General features: G+C 27.8%; 1 protein-coding gene across 1 annotated transcript; it reads right to left on the minus strand.

The window, feature by feature from the left end:
- Nucleotides 1-12677: 12677 nt before the first annotated feature.
- On the minus strand, nucleotides 12678-13814 carry LOC108455986 (ethylene-responsive transcription factor ERF027-like). Its single transcript, XM_017754572.2, has one exon. The coding sequence runs from the start codon at nucleotides 13673-13675 to the stop codon at nucleotides 12995-12997; it is 681 nt and encodes a 226-aa protein (XP_017610061.1). The 5' UTR covers nucleotides 13676-13814; the 3' UTR covers nucleotides 12678-12994.
- Between the last annotated feature and the right edge of the window lie 5583 nt (nucleotides 13815-19397).

The raw sequence follows: 19397 nt of genomic DNA on the forward strand, positions 1-19397 counted from the left end.
ATTTTGAGCAATTTATTTATTTTTTATTTTATATTCTTTCAACTTTCTTTTCTTTCTTTATTTTTCATTCGCTTCTGTTTCTCTATTTTCCTCCCTTCTCCAATTCTTTTAACATATCAAACAGGATGGCACAAACCCTCCCTCAGCTTATCCTCTCTTACACTCTCAACTCTTATCAAATTCAATCTCTCACTCACCATGGCACAAACCCTTACACATGCCGCCACATCCACCCTTACGCGCCACCTTATTCTATCCTTTCTCCTCTCCAAACACCTCTTATCCTCCAAATTCATCATCCATCCTCCTCTCATCCCTTCCCTCTGCTTCTCCCACCGCCCTCCTACCCCTTTTTCCTACGTCATCTGATGTCTCTCTCTTGTCCCCACGCGCTTCACCTCTATCCAATGTCGCATCAAATGCTTCGGGAACTCATCTTACTCTTTGCTCAACTTAGGGTCGAACTTCAGCAATTGGCTGGCAACTGAAATGTCCCGGTTGTTTTTGGGTTGTGATTATGAGCATTGACTTATCGTTATAGATAAGCCCGGTGAAGAATGAGCTACTAAGTAGGAAAGGATCGATTGCTATATCAAAACCCTCGCTATAGTCGTCAGCAGGTTTTTTTTGTGAACTCTTTTGGGTGTTTAATGCTCAGAAAGTTTGGAAAAATGAAAAGGAAAAAAAAATTGGTTTAAGTTTGGGAAGGAAGACAATAACTTGGGTTTTTTATTACCTATCTTTTTGGGTTTACTTTTGTTTTCACAATAATTGATTCTTTATTAAGACTGTGTATGATACATTTCATTCCAAGATTCAAAGAGTTCTTTTCTATTGCTTACATTATTAAGGCTTCGTTTGTATTTTAAGGCCTTCTTGTTTGATATTTATTTTTTATTTGATACGTTAAAAAAATAGAGAAGGGAGAAAAACAGATAGAGAAACATAGGAAATAAAGAAAAAAAATGAAAGTTAAAAAAACATAAAAGGAAAAAATTAAATTACTCAAAAGGGATCACTTGTATAATTTAACTTAAAAATTTTGTTTGAAATAATGATTTAACATATTACGTTAGCTTAAAGTTATACAGTTAATGACAATTAACGGCTTAGTAACTAAAATATTATAACACGTAACATCTCAAATATAATTGACTAAAATATAATTTGAGATGAATAAAAATATTTAATAATTTATTTAAAAAAAAACCATAATCACGTGATGTAATACGAAGATGTTGTCTCCATCCCTTAATTATTCAATCCGCTTAGTCAAATAAAGTCTAAATAGAAAAAAGTTGGAAAACAAAAGTTTGGACGAGTGTCTGGAAAAAAATGGACGATGAATTAGAAATGAGATTAAAAGGCCAGGACAGTTGAACGGAACATTTTAAGACAAGAGTGGAAAACAGATGGGGTGGGGGGGGTGCCAACTGGCATATAGGTAAAAGCCGTACCATACTTGCAGTGACGTCACACGATTTTTCCTAATACACGGTTGACAGTTAAATACTTTCCAACCGCCATTTTTCCACTACCAGACAGAAAAAGGAACACATACACAAAAGGTACGCCAATGGTGATGGATTGGTGACCCGGTAGGACTATAATTTATATATTGTATTTGCCGCGTCATGGCGAGTGTACCGCGTGGCCCACAACCCATTCCCATCTGCAGTGGCTTCCTCTCAGTCTCGGATATTATCCGCGTCAAATCCTACTACTACTATTATTATTATTATTATCCCAATTTGAATTATTTATCGGATATTTCGATTTTAGTTAGTATAAAATTATTTTTTTAAAATTAAACTGCCATGTAAATTCTTGTGTTGATTTTATTAAAAATATATAAATTAATCACGTATCAAAGTTATTGATATCAACTTAAAAATATATAATACAAATTAATAGATTCAGTACTTATTTAAACTCGATTTATGAAGTTAAATATAATGTCTAGGTTCTTTATTAAAATCCTAATATAAAATGCATTTTTAGATATTTTATGTTATATGGGCTCAACCGGACTGGATTTTCAGTCTTGGACAGCCCACTTAGTCTTTAAAGTATTTGGGCAAATTGTGAATATCATGCAACCTATAGTGGAGGCAAAAACATATAATGGATTCATAGTCTCTTGGGCTTTTTAAAGGGCAAATCTATACTTCTATACTATTGTTTAAAGAATTAATTGTATGAACTTTTCCCATATATGATTAAAATTTACAACATTTTAATTTTATATCAATTATGTCCTACTATTATTGAAACCATTAATTTAACCATTAACTAATACGTAAAATCCTATAAAACATAAATTAAAATTAAGATTATAAAGATAAATGTTGACGATAATTTTAAAATTAAAAATAAAGTAAATCCGAAAAAAAAAAGAGTAAAAGATAAATTCTGTAGAAGTTTCAAAAATCTCAAAATTCATATTTTTACAACTTCAACTTTTACAATATTTATTTCTCTTTAAAATTTTCCTTTTAAATTATTTCACATAAGATCGGACATCTCATTTAATGATCTAATTAACAATTTTAGTAACGGAAGGACATTATTCATATAACATCAATAGTTCGAGGATGTAATTAAAATTTTTAAAATTTAAGGATCAATTTAAAATAAAATTCATAATTTAAGGATGTTTGGTCCAATTAATTTTTTATATGATTGATTGAATTAACCTCTCCCATCAATTAGGGCATAACTAAGTTCAAAACTAAAAAAAATCATTCATTTCCTAAAGTAACAAAGATTACTAAGGAGCTATTTTTTGTAATTTTATATTTTATGTAAAATATAAAAATTTGAGATTTAAGCTTAAGACCACACAACTTTCAATATATTAGCTTTATTATTTTGATTGAAACTTCATTTATTTGTTACATTCAGATTTTATAAATATATTTATTAAATAATTGTTGATTTACAATGTGAGTATATCATAATCTAGTATAACTTCGGATGAGTAAAGGGTAAGAAGTAGATCTTGTTTCATGTTCGAACAAAAATGATCAGGTTTCAATGGAAGGCATAAATCAATTAACAAATAACAGTCTCCGTACTTAAAATAAATTCGAATCCCATTACTATACTATATTGTACTATATTTAAAAATTTAACTGAATCCAGTATTACAAGTCAATTGAACATTATTTCAGTTGTGAAATGACAAAAAAAAGTCATTTCTTTACAAAATAAATTATTTTATTATAATTTTTTATATATAAAACCACATATGAATTATAATAGGATTTGAACTTAAAACATTTTATATAATTTTTTAAAACTTTCAATTTTATCATTTTAATAAATATTTAAAATTTTTACTTAAATATCAATAAATATATTTTTTACGTAAAAATTATTCACCCACGCCATGTAATTTAATTTGTAAATGAAAAAAAAGACCATGTTCTTGTCTCATTAGACAAATTGATTCTCCTAATAATAAAGATAGAAAAGGCAAAAAATTTAAAAAAATTAAAAAAAAAACCCAATAATTCCATTCTCTAGAAAAGGACTTCTTTTTTAAACATTATCATTTGATTTTTACACTTTATGCACCTCTTCCAATTTCTATTTGTGGGGCCATTTTTCTTGATTAGGGTTTGAGACAAAAAGATGGTCCAATCTTTAAATTCGAGATTTAAGTGTTAATTGATGATTTCAGTCAATTTTAATCTTTTATCATTACATTCAACTAATATTTCAATTCATATTTGTTACCCCGATAGTATATTGTTAATTCAAGAATTGGATGCTTAGTAAAATTTTGGTGAAAGTGTTGGAGATATATGTATTATAAGTTAGATTATATTATTTTTTAAATGGTAATTTATTATTTATATGTTAGACCGAAGAACAAGTTGATCTTTTATGTTAAAAGTTTCATCAATGTCTACTATTAAAATTTAATGTGGCTAATAAAATAATTAGATAGTTACATGTGTTGTGTCACATGTACATCATGCTAACATAGGTACAAGGACCCGTTATTAACATTAAATATAAATGAAATTGTCAATAGAATGACTAATTTACCCATTTTCTGAATAGATGGGGCAAAATGTAATCTTACTCCTAAAATAAGGACCTCTATGATACATTTACCTAAAGATTTCTCTTATCACTGTGATATTGTAAAGGTTAATATACCATACGGTATTGTTTTTAATGTTTAATTTAATACATTTTTTATCCCAACAAAGTACTTATATTTTTCTTATGAGAATACGTGTCAAACATCCATTGAGCTACGTAATGCCATTTGACATAAGTACTAAATTTAACATTGAATCCAAACTCATATATTAAATTGAACATTAAAATTAAATTTATGTACCAAATAATATATTAACCCACGTTGTTTAATATATGATCGAATATCTCAAAACATCCAATCATAAAACACAGTTACCGACATTCAAACGAATCATAAGCTAGATTGACTGATATATCTACATTATAATAATTAAATAGCCCATTATTATAATTTAATCCACTTTTAGAAAGACAAATTCATCTTTTCTTACCCAAAAAAAAACATTTTCCCTAAAAAGAATTAGCACATATTAACAATTAAATTTAAACATGATTAGGATTTTTTAGCGTCTGTTTAGACCTCATAAAATAATTAAATAAGAAAGTAATTAATATCTTAGTAATTACATTCTCTAGTAGTTATAAAGAACTATAATTTTTAGAGTATTTCATAGTATAATTACATAGTAATTTTTTATGTCATGTTTGGTAGTACAAATTGTAATTACATAATTATATAATTTATATTTTTAAAATATATTAATAAATATAAAATTATTATTAGGATAAAATAATCTCTAGACAAGTAACAAAAATTAAAATCAAATAATCATATGTATTATGTTAGTCTAAAAATAGTAAAAAGATAAACATCATACACAAATTAATCTAATTATCATGTGCATATTTGTTGGGTTATTCCTCTTTAATATTTAACATATGCTCTTTATCATCATCATTTGGTCTTTGATCGAGTTTATCATGATTTTAATTTGAATCTACACCATTAAGATTATCAAATATCTTTTTTCCATATATTTTATGAAGTATAGATCATATCAATTCCACCTATGACTAACTTATAAAATCTATAACATGCTACTACGATCTAACATTGTTTTTTTTTATGCTAAACTAAGGTGTTATTATTAATATAAAAATACTTTTTAGAATAACAAATGTATTCTAAATCATATTTTGAAGCCTTGAATGTTTAAAAGTAAAGAGTTCATGAAATGTCTATGGTGTTTGTGCTCGACATCATTCTCTGCAAGAAAACCTTTTCTATTTACATATTAGAATCAATTTTATAATATTTGGTTTCATAGTCTAATTAGTCTATAGTTTTAATTATAAAAACTTAATTTAGAGAATAACTTATGTTAGATTGAATATTTTTATAATATAAAAATTAAATAAATAATTATAATATATAACATTGATAAAAAATTATAAATTACTCAATACTTTGAAAACACTTTTTATAAATAATATAATTTTTATCACAATTTTAGAATGTTTTTCTTTATATAAATAAGTTAAAATAAAGAAAACCTATAACATTTTTTGTGAATAAATTTATTATTTTTATAATATATAGCACGAACACATAAATAAGTTATGTCCATATTTGATCATAATATTTTATAAATAAATATATTATAATACTTTCATAAAATATAAAAAATTATAATAATTTACCCTCATAGAATTTTTTAGAATTTAAATAATATAACTGTTTGTTATAACTTTATAAAATACACAAATTATTTTTATAATAATTTTTTAGGATTTATGATGTATTTTTTTGCTGTAGCCATTCCAAATACTCATATATGTTTATGTTTATAATATATATATATATATATATTTATAAATTTTATAAAATTATTTTAAAAAATAGATTTGAATATAATTACTCTAATTCTCACTCTCCTCCTTGAAAATTGGAAAGTATAATTGAGGTGCTTCAAGTACACTAAATACGATGAGACCCACCAAATATAATAATTACCTAAACATGTCACTTTCGTGTAATTACAAACAATCACAGTTTCTCATATTATTCGATTGATTAATAGTTTGAAATCGTTCTTATTTCTATTTCGAATTTGTAAATAAAAAAAAATTATGATTATGATATAGGTGGTAATCATAAATGTATTACCAATTGGGTTTTTTCTAAACAGAGCCTGAAACAGGATGTATTGAACTCATAATTCATAAGATACTTTTCAGGAATGTCAACTAAGTATCGTAAGTAAATTGGTCTCGGTTGTTCAATCATTTGATAACCAGAGTCATTCTTTGATAAATGATCATTATGAGTCAGACTCAATAGAATTTGATCAATCCTTAAAAAATAAAAGTCTGAATAGACCAAAAGAGGGGGGAGGAAATAATAAAGAAAAATTTATACAAAGCTAGATATGAATCATCCACGCCCTCTTTTTTGGATTTCATTAATCGAATTTTGTTTGAACTATAATGAAATATACGATCAACCAACATTTATCGAATTTGAAAAAGAGTCAGAAGAAATGGTTCGATCCTCTTATTTTGATTTCTCGGACCGAGAGATCCATGAATCGGCAAGTTGTAGCCTGCAATCCGAACTGAGGACGGGTTTTTAGAGTTAGCTCACACTCGCGGGATCGCGACCCTTTGTCCCGTCCATTGTAGCACGTGTGTCGCCCAGGGTATAAGGGGCATGATGGAACCCATGGACCATATTCTTCTCCAATCTGAGTTTTGCTTACGTCTCGAATGAATTCAAGAACATATTCGAAGAAATTTTAACGGCGGTTGGAATAGATTCCGAACAGCGATAACGGCGGAACCTAATAAGATAGCAATTACAACCCAAGAGGTAATAAGTACTTGGGCATAGACTTGGAAACCTGCTATTTGCCAATAGAAATGTTGGCCTACTTCCACACCAGAGATATCGTATAACCCGTTTAGTGCGTTTGATATACCATTCATACCCTTATCACTTAGTTTTCGACTTTTCGGGAATATATTAGCTGATGAATTAGTAGTTGTTGTTCTTGTTTCTTTAGTAACTTTAGTCGTCCCTATACCTGTCATGTTCCTTGGATTATTTACAAGTGGGATTCAAGCTCTTATTTTTGCAACTTTAGCTGCGGCTTATATAGGCGAATCCATGGAGGGTCATCATTGACTAGTTTTTGTTTTTGAAATAGTCTAGCCCTTTTTTAGCTTAGCTTGGTCCAATCCAATGTATGCGCAACTCAAGATAATCTACTTACTTAGGGACCATAAATATACAAATACGACGATCTAGAGTAATAACAAAAAAGATTACTATATTAGAGAATTGTAATAAAAAAAATTTTAAAGTAAAAAAAAATAGGCGAACGACGGGAATTGAACCCACGCATGGTGGATTCACAATCCACTGCCTTGATCCACTTGGCTACATCCGCCCCCTACAATTACTATACTCTATAGTATTTTTTTTACTTGTTTAAATATTTCAAATACAAATTGCAACGATTTCTATCCGTCGTCATTCTTTTTTTTTAATCTTATTTCTGAGATCCAATATATAGAAAATACTATACTCTATCAATAATCGAGCCGGATCTGATGTATTATAAGGGATTTGCCTTTTCTATTGATTCCTAGGGATTCTTGAATGAGGTATTCAACTCCAGGGATGAATCGAAAAAGAAATCTTTATCGGCTCTACCTCCTATTTTTTATGAAGAAAATGAATCTTTTATCGAAGGATCGGAAAAAATGGGTCCGGATCTCTCGGGAATGATTTGGAAGATCCAAAACCAAAAATAGTGGTATTTGCTAGCAACAACATAATGGAGGCGATCAATCAAGATAGATTGATCCGAAATTTGATTCAAATCCAATATAGCACCTATGGGTACATAAGAAATGTATTGAATCGATTCATTAAAAAGAATCGATCCGATCGCAACTTCGAATATGGAATTCAAAGGGATCAAATAGGAAATGATACTCTGAATCATAGAACTATAATGAAATATACGATCATCCAACATTTATCGAATTTACGACTGGAGTGGGAGAGTCAGAGCCGAAAAGAGGATTCCTCACTTCTTTCTCTCATTCAAAACCGTGGTTTCAATTTTTTAAAATGAATGATTTGAAGACTTATTGATTCTAACAACTGATTGCAAAGTTAATCATTCGGACCTAAAATCTAATTACTAAATAAAATTCCAAGTTTCACCCATTGTATTATGAAGGCTCGACCATTTAATACAATTGTTGATTAAATGAGACATATTGAAATATATAAATCTAAAACATGGAACAAAAGAGAGGGCCCCAAATCTGTAATTTTGACTTGAATTATTCGCTAGGCTTTTTAAAACTTTTATTTATTTATTTATTAATTCTTTTTACATTCACTATACAATTAGACCAAGAATAAAAATAAAAAATCTCTTTTTATATTGTTTTTTATATTTACAAAACTCGAATAGAGTGTATTATATAAGGGACATTAAATTTCTTACGGATAAGCAATGAGAATTTTATTCACGTTAAGTTTAGAATATGAAACTTTTTTCAATTTGATATCAGAACTTTTATTTTATCAAGATATGATTTTTTGACTTTTTAAGATTATGGTATATCATCATTTCAAAAACTTTTAAATTTCTTTAATAATTGTTTTCTATTTTTAAGTTTTATATATTTTTAAAAAGTTTAGGAAATGATATGACACAATGGTTGAGAGAAGGGCAAACAAGGTCTTTGACTTCCTAAAATTAAAAATTCTGTTTAATTCTTTATTTTTTTAAAAATTATATATTTAAGCATGGATAAATTATACTTTTAGTTCTCCAAAACAATAAAATTATGATTTAATCCTTCTAAAAGTTATAAAAATATAAAGTACCATAATAATAAAATTATATTTTAATTCTAAAAAGAATATATAAAAAAAATTCTACCTTCGCCATTCACATCAATATGTTATATAATCACAACATAACAAAATCTAAACTAAAAATTAATATAAACAAAAGTTAATGTATAAGAAAGTATCAAAATTGAAAACAAAATAGAATTTTGATGAATGGATTGAAGAAACGAAAAGTTTTGAATTTCATTTTCAGAAATATATTTTTCTGACAAATTTGGAGATGGAGGTGGACAGTAAGATATATGGTCTGCCACGCCATATATATATGTTTCAAAGTCTATGCTGACTTTTTCTTTTTAAATATTTACACTTCAACAGCAATTCTAAAAAAGATCCAATATGAAAAAAAGTGTAAGATGTCTGACTTATTTGTTGGTCTTTATCAGGCAAGTTGGCCAACATGATCAGAGCATTTGAATTTTCATTTGGACTACCCCTCACATTTTAGCACTAAATAAAACAGTGGATAAACAGTAGTTCTCATAGTACAATGTTGTTTAGTCATTTTTCAACCTAAAAAAGAAATCCTATTACCTTATTTTCTAAATAAATGTGAAAAAAAATCATGCCATTAATGATAGATTGCCCCACTTATCAGTTTGTTTAATGTTACAGCCTTGCTTAACAATGACTAAGTTTATAGTAAAATGTGTTATTTTACCATTGGTGGACTTAACCCATTATGACTCATTCAATAAGTGTGGGTGGTTTGAAGGGAAGTATCAAAAGAATACGACCCATTCTGGTTATGTTTTCAGTTGATTTGGAAGAACAAATTAAAGGCTAAAACTTTTGGAATCATTGTCTCGTGAAATGTGAAATTTACCTGTCTGAAGATATGTCGGTCGTTGCTGATTTCACACCTTACATTTTTAACTTTGATGATAATATGAGCCTCTTTCTGTGACTAAGTTGACCGTTTTCTTTTTTCTTTTTTATATTTCTCTCTGTTCCACTTTCTAGCTGCTTTCAAAATTACGAGACAACCTCTGTTTGACCTACACTCATCTTCCATTGCCGACTTATTGCTATAAAATCTTGGATTCAATAGGTTTAAATATAACTAAGTTATTTTTATATTTGAGATTAAATTAAATTTTGTATTTGGCAATTGAGTTGAATTAGGTAATTGTATTTATATTGTTCAAATCAATATTTGAATTTAACAATTATTCTCATATTAAAACTTGAACTTTAAAGTTTTTAATAACTAATTTAGATAAAAATATAATTTAAATCTCAATAATGAACAATTGTCAAGTTCAGGACCTTACTTGAATAAAAATATTTCAAACCTTAATATAAAAAGAATTACCAAATTCAAAATTGATATTGATTAAAAATTCAGACCCTAATATAAAAATAGTTATAAAGTTGAGACCCAACAAGTTATTTATCCCTAAAATTTTTGAATTGATGATTGTCTGATATCTTTGTTTTGCAAATCGAGGATGAGACTTGCTGGATTGGGACCCAATGATGAAATAATGATAATATGGTAAAAATAAGTTAAATTCAAACTGCAAACGAGACTACCCATGTGATCCCATGCAAGAAAATACCTTCCCTAAAAGCGTCACAAAATCTCTCTTTATCTTTTGGGATGGAGACTTCTTTCCTTGACTTTCGCCACAAATTTTGCCTTTTTAATCTCTAAATATGTTATCATTCTCCATATATGCATGATAATGATGAATAAAGTCTTAGTTATTTGATCATTTATAACAATAGATTGATATAATAAGGAAATTGCTAATATTATGTGAGTTTTTTTTTTTATTTCAATTCCGGTTTAAATTCGATAATCACTAATTCAAAATACATAGATTTAATTTTATAAATTAAATAACTTGGACAATTAATTTTCACTTTAACTCGTAAGTTATGATGTTCTAAGAGCTACATTAAATGGTGGTTAAGAAAAAATAACTACAATATCGGCCTAAAATGTCAAGCAACAATCAAAACAAAACTCATCAACCAAAGATCCAAAGCTCCAAATTTGGAATTAAAGGTGAATGTCACCATATCATGTAAAAATAGGTTCTCACCACTCCACTCCACTCTGGAATGGCTACGAAATCCTGCCTCTCAGACCATTACCCGAGAGAGTACAAAAAAGAGTCTTTTAACTTTAGAAGAGCTGTTGCTTATTAGTTATTATAACAAAAAGAATGATGAAGAAAATGAATGAAAACAATTAGGAAAAGGCAAGGAAAGCCTCAAATCAGCTTAGTGATCTTCTCTATGAGATAAAAAGATAGAGAGATAACATGTATTCTTTCAATATATGTTTAAAATTAAAATACAGGCACTTGTCATTATCTTAATCTTATTTTTTTTAAAATTTCTCATTAACGATGTACATAAAAGGAATTCTTAAATATATTCTTTTTATGAGTAACATAAATAATACATACTCATTTAAATTACCATATAAATATGGCTTATGGGTTGATCTCATGATCTTGGAAATATGGTAAACACTCTTGCTTGACCAATATACCAGAGATTCTAATTAAAAAATAAAAAATAAAAACTATTTAGCTTAACATCTTTTAACACCCAAAATTTGATATCTTCCAAACCCTAATATAATGTTTTTCTTTCAAATAGATACGTAAAGGATGTTGTTTTGGTGATAAGGTGGATTTTGAAATTTTTTTTAATTACAACTATGTCACCAATTTCATCTAGCTAGAAACAATAAATACAAACATTAAAATAAATAAATAATTGCTACCTACAATTAAAATAAATCAGAAAAAATTCAAAGACTTGAGGTTAAGATTTGAAATTTCTCAGAACCTAAGTATTACCATGAAACTAACATCGCATTAGAATCAACTGATGGGAAAAAACCCTAATCTGCAATGTTCTAAATCCCAATAAAATTTTTAAAGGTAAATATAATTGTTGATGTCCCAAACATTAAATTTGTGGACATAAGAATTTGATATATTTCAACATTTTTAAATCAATGCTATCGCGTAATTAACTCACATATTTCTTTTTTTACTTGTACTAATGCTGCAGCCCTGTCTGCAGTATTATTATTACCAACAAAAACCAGACATGGTGGTTTAAGTGGGAACAAATACAACACACAAGTAAACAAAACCTGTTAAAAACAGTTTATGCCGTTAACAGGATAAAGCAAATATAATATATATATATATAAAAGGTTTCCACTTTAACGAAAGAAAGTTGTGTCGCTTCGAGTATCAAAATCCGTGCATCTCAGTGATAGTAAGGATATGAATTATCCCAGTTTAGTATCTTTTTGCTATGGCCTATGGATTCTATATGGTGATTGAAAATAATACTATAAAAAGGAAAGAGAATTGGTGGTGGTACCAACCATCAAACAGAAAAGTCTGTGAGACCCCCCCCCCCCCCAAATGACTTTTAGCTTAGAAATAGGCTTTTTTTCATAGGCAATAAGGTAAGGAAAATAATACCAGAGAAAAAAAAAAGGTGAAAAACTCTAATTCTGAGGAATATAACCTGTTGTATCAACAGAAAAAAATTATGAGTCGTCGTTGTCCACCATTGGGATTTTGAGTGAAAAACTGGCAAAAGACGTTATGCTCACTTATTACACTTTAATTTTACTTAAAAAAATTAATTTGTTCAATCTTTTAGTAGAGATAGATGCAACAGGGAAGTGAAACACTATGTGTAATTAGAAAAACAAAAGAAAACCCAAGCTTTATAATAGCATCAATATTGCAACAGATATGTAAAACCACTCAGATTCTTCTTATATTGGCTTCTGATTTGTTCATATGTTTTTCCAGCAATGGAACAACCCCTAAAAGAGATAAAAACCAGAAGGGACAGAGGGAAAAAAAAGGACAAATGACAGTACCTTCTGCATTTCATATTACTGAATCATCAGTAGCATCTAGACCCTAGTTTTCAAACCATGCTTCTTCTTCTACATTTCATTGTACTTTATACTCTCTCTCATTCATCACTTTTACAGTGAATTTTTCTATTTTAAGTGTAAGTCCATAGTGTATCTACATCTGAATTATCTGGTGAATCATCAGAAGGTGGTGAGTTTATCCAGTTTGGAGGGCTAACTAGCATTCCCCCTGCCATATCCACCATCAAATTGGGAAAGTTTAAAAGCTCTTCCTCGTCGATAAATTCTTGACCTGAACAGGTAATCTCCATAGCAGTAGTCGATGTGGTGTCCTCGTTTTTTGATGATGACCCAGTATTGGTAACAGACTTGGGTAGTAGTCTAGAAGCGGCGGCACTAGCAGCGGCGGCACGAATATCAGTTGCCGATGTAGAACCCACTTTCGGATACGAATGAACCATATCCGGAAAGTTCAGTTCCGCGTCGGGACCTTTAAGGGCAAGAGCAGCCACGTCATACGCGGTGGCTGCCATTTCAGGTGTAGGGTATGTCCCTAGCCATATACGCGTCGTTTTACGCGGCTCACGTATTTCCGACACCCATTTCCCACTCCTGCTTCTTACTCCCCGATAAACCGCCGGCAACTTTCTCGATGTGGGATTCCCACTTACGCCTTCTTTCGATGAGACCAATGGAGTGGATGATGGTTTCGGCGACTGCTCTTGCGGAGGAGCGTCAGGGATTGGAACAGTTGGTGGTGGTGGCTGGTCTTTCGGGGGCACATTGGTTGAAGAAGGATCAGATTCAGACATTGTTTGTGTGTAATATGGCAGAAATTTGAATCATGAGTAATGGGTTGGGGATTGGATTGGATTTATATGGTAAAAAAAATGAAGAGGACGGGGGAAAGGGCGTGGCCGCGTGGGGAAATCGCGGAACCTTTTTTTTTTTTCTTTGAAGATGACTGATGATGTGATGGTTATGAATTGAAGGAGAAGTAAGAATGAGAGAGAGGGGCTAAAACAGCGCACACGTATTGGACAAATAGGGGCTCGACAATTAAAAAAACGGATTAGCTGTAAATTAACTGTTTTGTCTTACGGTCTACTCCCTGTCCTTCTATGTTCCCCTTTTTCAATTCTACTAATATTCCTTTTTCTTTTTTACTTTTTTAATTACAAAACCTCAAAAAATTAATGTGATTAATACGATTCAAATTCGGTCCACACTTAAATTTTTAAACACTCTTTACTATCAGGTCATCATATGGGATTCATATCACTTCTTTTTCATTCATCTCTATTTCAATCCATATAATAGAAAATATATAACAACCATTTTCCACGTCTTCAATTCTTATAAAATTTTAGAGAAAATTGTATTAATAGTTACTAAATAATTGTTAACCCAACTATAAATAGTTAGTGTCTATTTATATTGTATGTAATCGTTTGGATTTCGAGGTGTTCTTTAGTTACTCTATTATTTAATTTTTTTTTGTCACTAGCTCATTAATGGTGTCAACTTTAAACTTCGATATTTATACATTATGTGAACTTAATCTTAATTCTAAAAAATTGACCCTCAACATTTACACATTGTGTAATTTTGTGTATTTTGAAGTCTTATTTTTTTACTCTTTCACTTAAAAAGCTAAAAAATAAATTTATCAACTAAATTTGATAAAAAATATACTAAAAATAGAAGCGTTCAAAACTACAAGATAATAATTTTCATCTCTTCTCATTCTTTTAGAATTAATTCTCAATGTCACAAAAAAATTGCAAAAACAAGACCAAATTAAAAATGTATAACTGTTGAGGGTTACATTTTTAAAAATTAAGACTAAATATATTGATAAAATAAATAACTATTGAAGGTTAATAATGCTATTATGCCAATTTAAAAAAATTGAGTTATCGTTGTTGTTAATAAATTATTTGAATTGTGTTCGCTCATTTAAATTAAATTAATTTATTCATGAAAATAAACATATATACTGAACATATAATGAATATGTTTATAAATAAAAAAATTATTTACAAATAATAAACACAAAAACCATAAATAAAATGATTTCTTATAGTTTAGATATAAAATAATCAAACATAAATATTAATAATTATGTTATAAAAAATAAAATAAGTAGACACAATAATATTATTAATTATATAATAATAGAATAAATATATATATTTGTGTTTGTTAAAGAGAAATAAATAAAGTAAATAAAAAACCTAAACCATCTGTGGGAAAGGAGATTCTTCAATCAAGCATAAACCATTCCTCCTATCTTGTACTATTCTGGTCATATTATGTGCACCATGATTAACTTCTCTGAAGATATGTCATATATCTTATCAGAGCGAAATTGGAGTCACCTAATATTTTTAATAATAGTCCGAATAGTTTTCTTTTTAATTATTTATTTTTAGTTATTATATGATAGTTCAAGTAATTAATGATATGATTCATTCTATTGATATTTATTCTTACAAAACTACTACTATTTTTATTATTCAAACATAATTTATTGAAGTTAATCTCAGCATTGCATTGTACAATATCATCAATTTTGTTTTCAGCTTGAGTGAAATTAATCTCAACATCCATTTGACTCTAATTGAAAGCCTTGATTGATAAAATTGCTCCTTAGACTCTATCTAAATTAATCTCAACATCCCTCAAAATTGCTTAATTAATATTTTTATTACTGATACAAATTAATTAAGTAATCATACATTTCACTAATCACATGTGCCCTCCAATATCATCAATTCTTTTGACCCATAATTTATTTTGGCATTTTTATGTTTTTATACAAAATAAATAAAAATTTCTCCATTTGAATCTTATATAAATTTTTACTATGTTGGGGAAGTGTCAGTTGGTGTAAGAAAATTATGACGTCGACCTCCGCCATTTTCATTTGAATTAAAACTTCTGAACTACTACTTAGTGCCATTGACCCACCCTAGGGTTTAATGAAGGATGATTGGTCCCCTACCTCTTAATTTTCTCCTTATTAATAGTAAAAAGTAGACATTTATCACACATTTGTTTGTTTTTTCCTCACAGATTTGAGGAGGAAGTGGCGATACAAGACTCAAACTTTGCTCTAATAAAGGTAGTTACCATGAATACTTGTATTTCTACTGTCGCTGCTACCTACAAATATTACTATGTTTTTACGTACCTTTCATATATATTAATATTTTAAAATTAATTATTTTCAAAAAATATGAAAAATTCTATCATACGTGTGTGTATGTGTTTAGAAACTATGTGCTCTTAACATAAAGCTCTGTTTAAATATAATATACGTATGATTTGAAACTAATTAATAATAATATATGAAATAAGTAGGATATTAAAATGAAAAATAGATTAATTTGTGAGTAAAATGGAATTTAAACATATAAATAAGTCATATTAAAAATTAGGGGCGAAGCCAGAAAAATTTTTTAGGGGGAGCTGGATGAACTTTTAATTTTTTATAGTTTATATATTTATAATTTGTAAATGATTAAATCAATTTTTTATAATTTTATGAGGCCAAAGTGCAATTTTATCTTTACTAATTTAAAATTTTTAAAAAAATTTAAGGATTTAAAATGCAATTTTATATTTTAGGGGGGTCAGGCCCATGCCAGCCTGTTAAAAATACTAATGCTGTGTCTGGTATGAGTATTACTTTTACACAAGTTTTAGTAATATATAGGTAAATAAACTATTTCAATTGGTAATATTTTTGCTTATATTGAAAATGTCTTATTCTTTATGAGAGTTTCAAGTTTTAATTTGTACTAACTATTTTTTATTTCATGTTTAACTATTGTAATACATAAGTAATAAATAAACTTTTTCCTTATATCATTACACCAATAACCAAACGAGGCCTAAATGTATTACAGTGGTTTATTACAGTATTGTCATTAATCTTTATTAGTGTCTGAGTTGACTTGTGATACCAACAACTCAGTCAATAACATTATCAATATAGATATATAATTTATAGAAATAATATAGTATGCAAAATACAATTAAAATGTAAATAACATGAGTTCAAATTCCCATATCATTGAATAATATAATTTATTTTAATTACGAATAACATTTTCACAGTATCCCTAACTTAGTTAGTATCGGGTTGACTTGTAACACCAACTTAATCAGAACTTAAATAATAACATAGATTAATTTATGTATATGAAAACTATTTACAAATATCAAATGAATGAGATCAAATAAATATAAAATGCTCGTCAATAAACTTTTACAAATAAAACTCATCATTTAACAAATACAAAATAAATAAGGAAAAAAACCATCCCATACATTAAACAACAAGATCGTTTCATAAAATTTGCTAAAACAAAAAAAAAAAAGATCGTTTCATAAAATCATATCAATAGTCGATTTTAATAATTAAAAATAACAAGATATTCATTTTGTTTTAATTTTTTTGTCAAATATTTCAAAACTTATATATTAAATAATTAAAATTAATTAACATAATGTATTTTCAATAAAATAGTTTTCTTTGTTAGATAAAATCCAGCCAGCTCAAATTTAATAAAATTAATTAATATATAATTTAAATTTATTCAAAATATATTGATTGCTATACATTATTTAATTATATGGATATAAAATAAAATATTATACAAGGAATATCAATTTTACGACTTAAAATATTACATTGTCGGTCATCCCACATTTAATATATACATATAAATAACAATAAAGGCAATTTCCGACGAAAATAATGCAGCTCTCGATAAATCTTGGTGCTATAATAACTTTAGGTTAAAACTCTGCAGTTTTGACAGATCAATTATATTGATAAGATTGGTCCTATAAACAGAAAATGAAAAAGGGTGGTCCAATTATATTTATATATCTGTTAACCTAACCTATAACACAACCATTATGTTTTTGTTCAATCTTTTAATTAAACTCAATTACTTAAATATTCAAAATCCCTTATTTTTCTCTTCCATTATATCTCTAACTTTCTTAAAATTATACATAAATTTTAATTTTAATTCAATTATATACATTCAAGAAATAAATATATAAACATAAAATAAAGTTATATCAATAATTATGTTAATAATTTGTAAGAATTGATTCAAACTAAAATTTAATGTATAAAATTACACAAAATCAAAGTTCATGTATAAAAATATACATTAAACTAAAATTCAAGTATAATTTTAAGATTTACCCCAAATAATTAAATATGAAAACTTTCACTTAAATTAACTTTTAGTTGAAAAATAGTTTTCAAATCAGTTCAAAATTGATGTATATGTATAATTATAATCAGAATCAATCATTACAATGCACAAATAAATAGATTTATTATCCAAGTACATCAAGATGAAGGGAGGATAAACATATGATGAGACTTAGACCAAAATAAATCCGGACTAAGAACTCGTATATGAATTTTATAAAATGAGACCCAAAATTGAGATTTTAAAGTTTCAATGGCCTAGACCTATTTAAGGACTGGATTACTTGTCTAAGCTCAAAGCTCGACATGATATTTGAGAGGGTTTAAATCAAGATATTAGATGTGAAATATGGGTTTGTGAAAGAAAGTTCAGTTTGTTTAAAAGATGGGTTGAACTTAAATACTAACACTCAAGGCCCCAAGCCTAGCCTAACCCAAGTCTTTTTTATTATTATAATATATTGTTTTATTTTATTTTATTTATATATTATGTAAATTATATCACGTAAAATTAAATTTATAATAATATATAACACTATAATATTAACATTGAAAAAATATGTTAGGTTGTCTATATTTAAAATTCTAACCGTCAACCGAATTTAATCCTTTTGAGATTCTTTATTGCCACTCTTAAAAACATTGTTTCCAATGTTTGAACTTTTTTATACAATTCTCACTTTTAATAATAAATATTCAATAATTTCAGAAAAATAAACTTAAGTATGCCCAAACATACATCCTCCTGAACTTGTTATAATAGTATCGATGCCAACTAAATAAAGATATAATTGACTTCAAAATTTGAACTTAAATTCTCTCATTAGTACTTCAATTTATTTTATCATTACATCTAATATTTATTCATTAATATTTTAATAAAATAAAGATTAAAACTATTCAAAATTAGTATTTATAGGAATTTAATGAAATTTAAAAACCCAAGAAAATGTCTCATCGTCTTAGCAAAGAATTCATAGATTGCGAAAAGAAGGGAAAAAGAGAACCAGAAGAATTGAAAGAGCCGCACATATATAATAAAGAGATGTGTACAATACTATCAAAATCGACCCACCAAACCAATAGTTTCCTTTTTCTTGAAAATGACTCATCAATCCTTAATGGTCTCCATTAAAATCTAAGGACCCCATTCCCATAAAATATGTCCATCTTCACACTTATTCATCTCCTCATTTTGAATACCATACAAAATGAGGTGTTAAAATTATTTTATATAATATGTAATTATCATATAAATAATGTCAATAATATTTGGGAATTTTTTTCAACGA

Source organism: Gossypium arboreum, chromosome 11, assembly GCF_025698485.1.
Source record: "Gossypium arboreum isolate Shixiya-1 chromosome 11, ASM2569848v2, whole genome shotgun sequence".
Lineage (NCBI taxonomy): Eukaryota > Viridiplantae > Streptophyta > Magnoliopsida > Malvales > Malvaceae > Gossypium > Gossypium arboreum.

Bases quoted from the DNA above. Each gene is read 5' to 3' on its own strand.
- LOC108455986 (XM_017754572.2), bottom strand. From the start codon at position 13,675: ATGTCTGAATCTGATCCTTCTTCAACCAATGTGCCCCCGAAAGACCAG.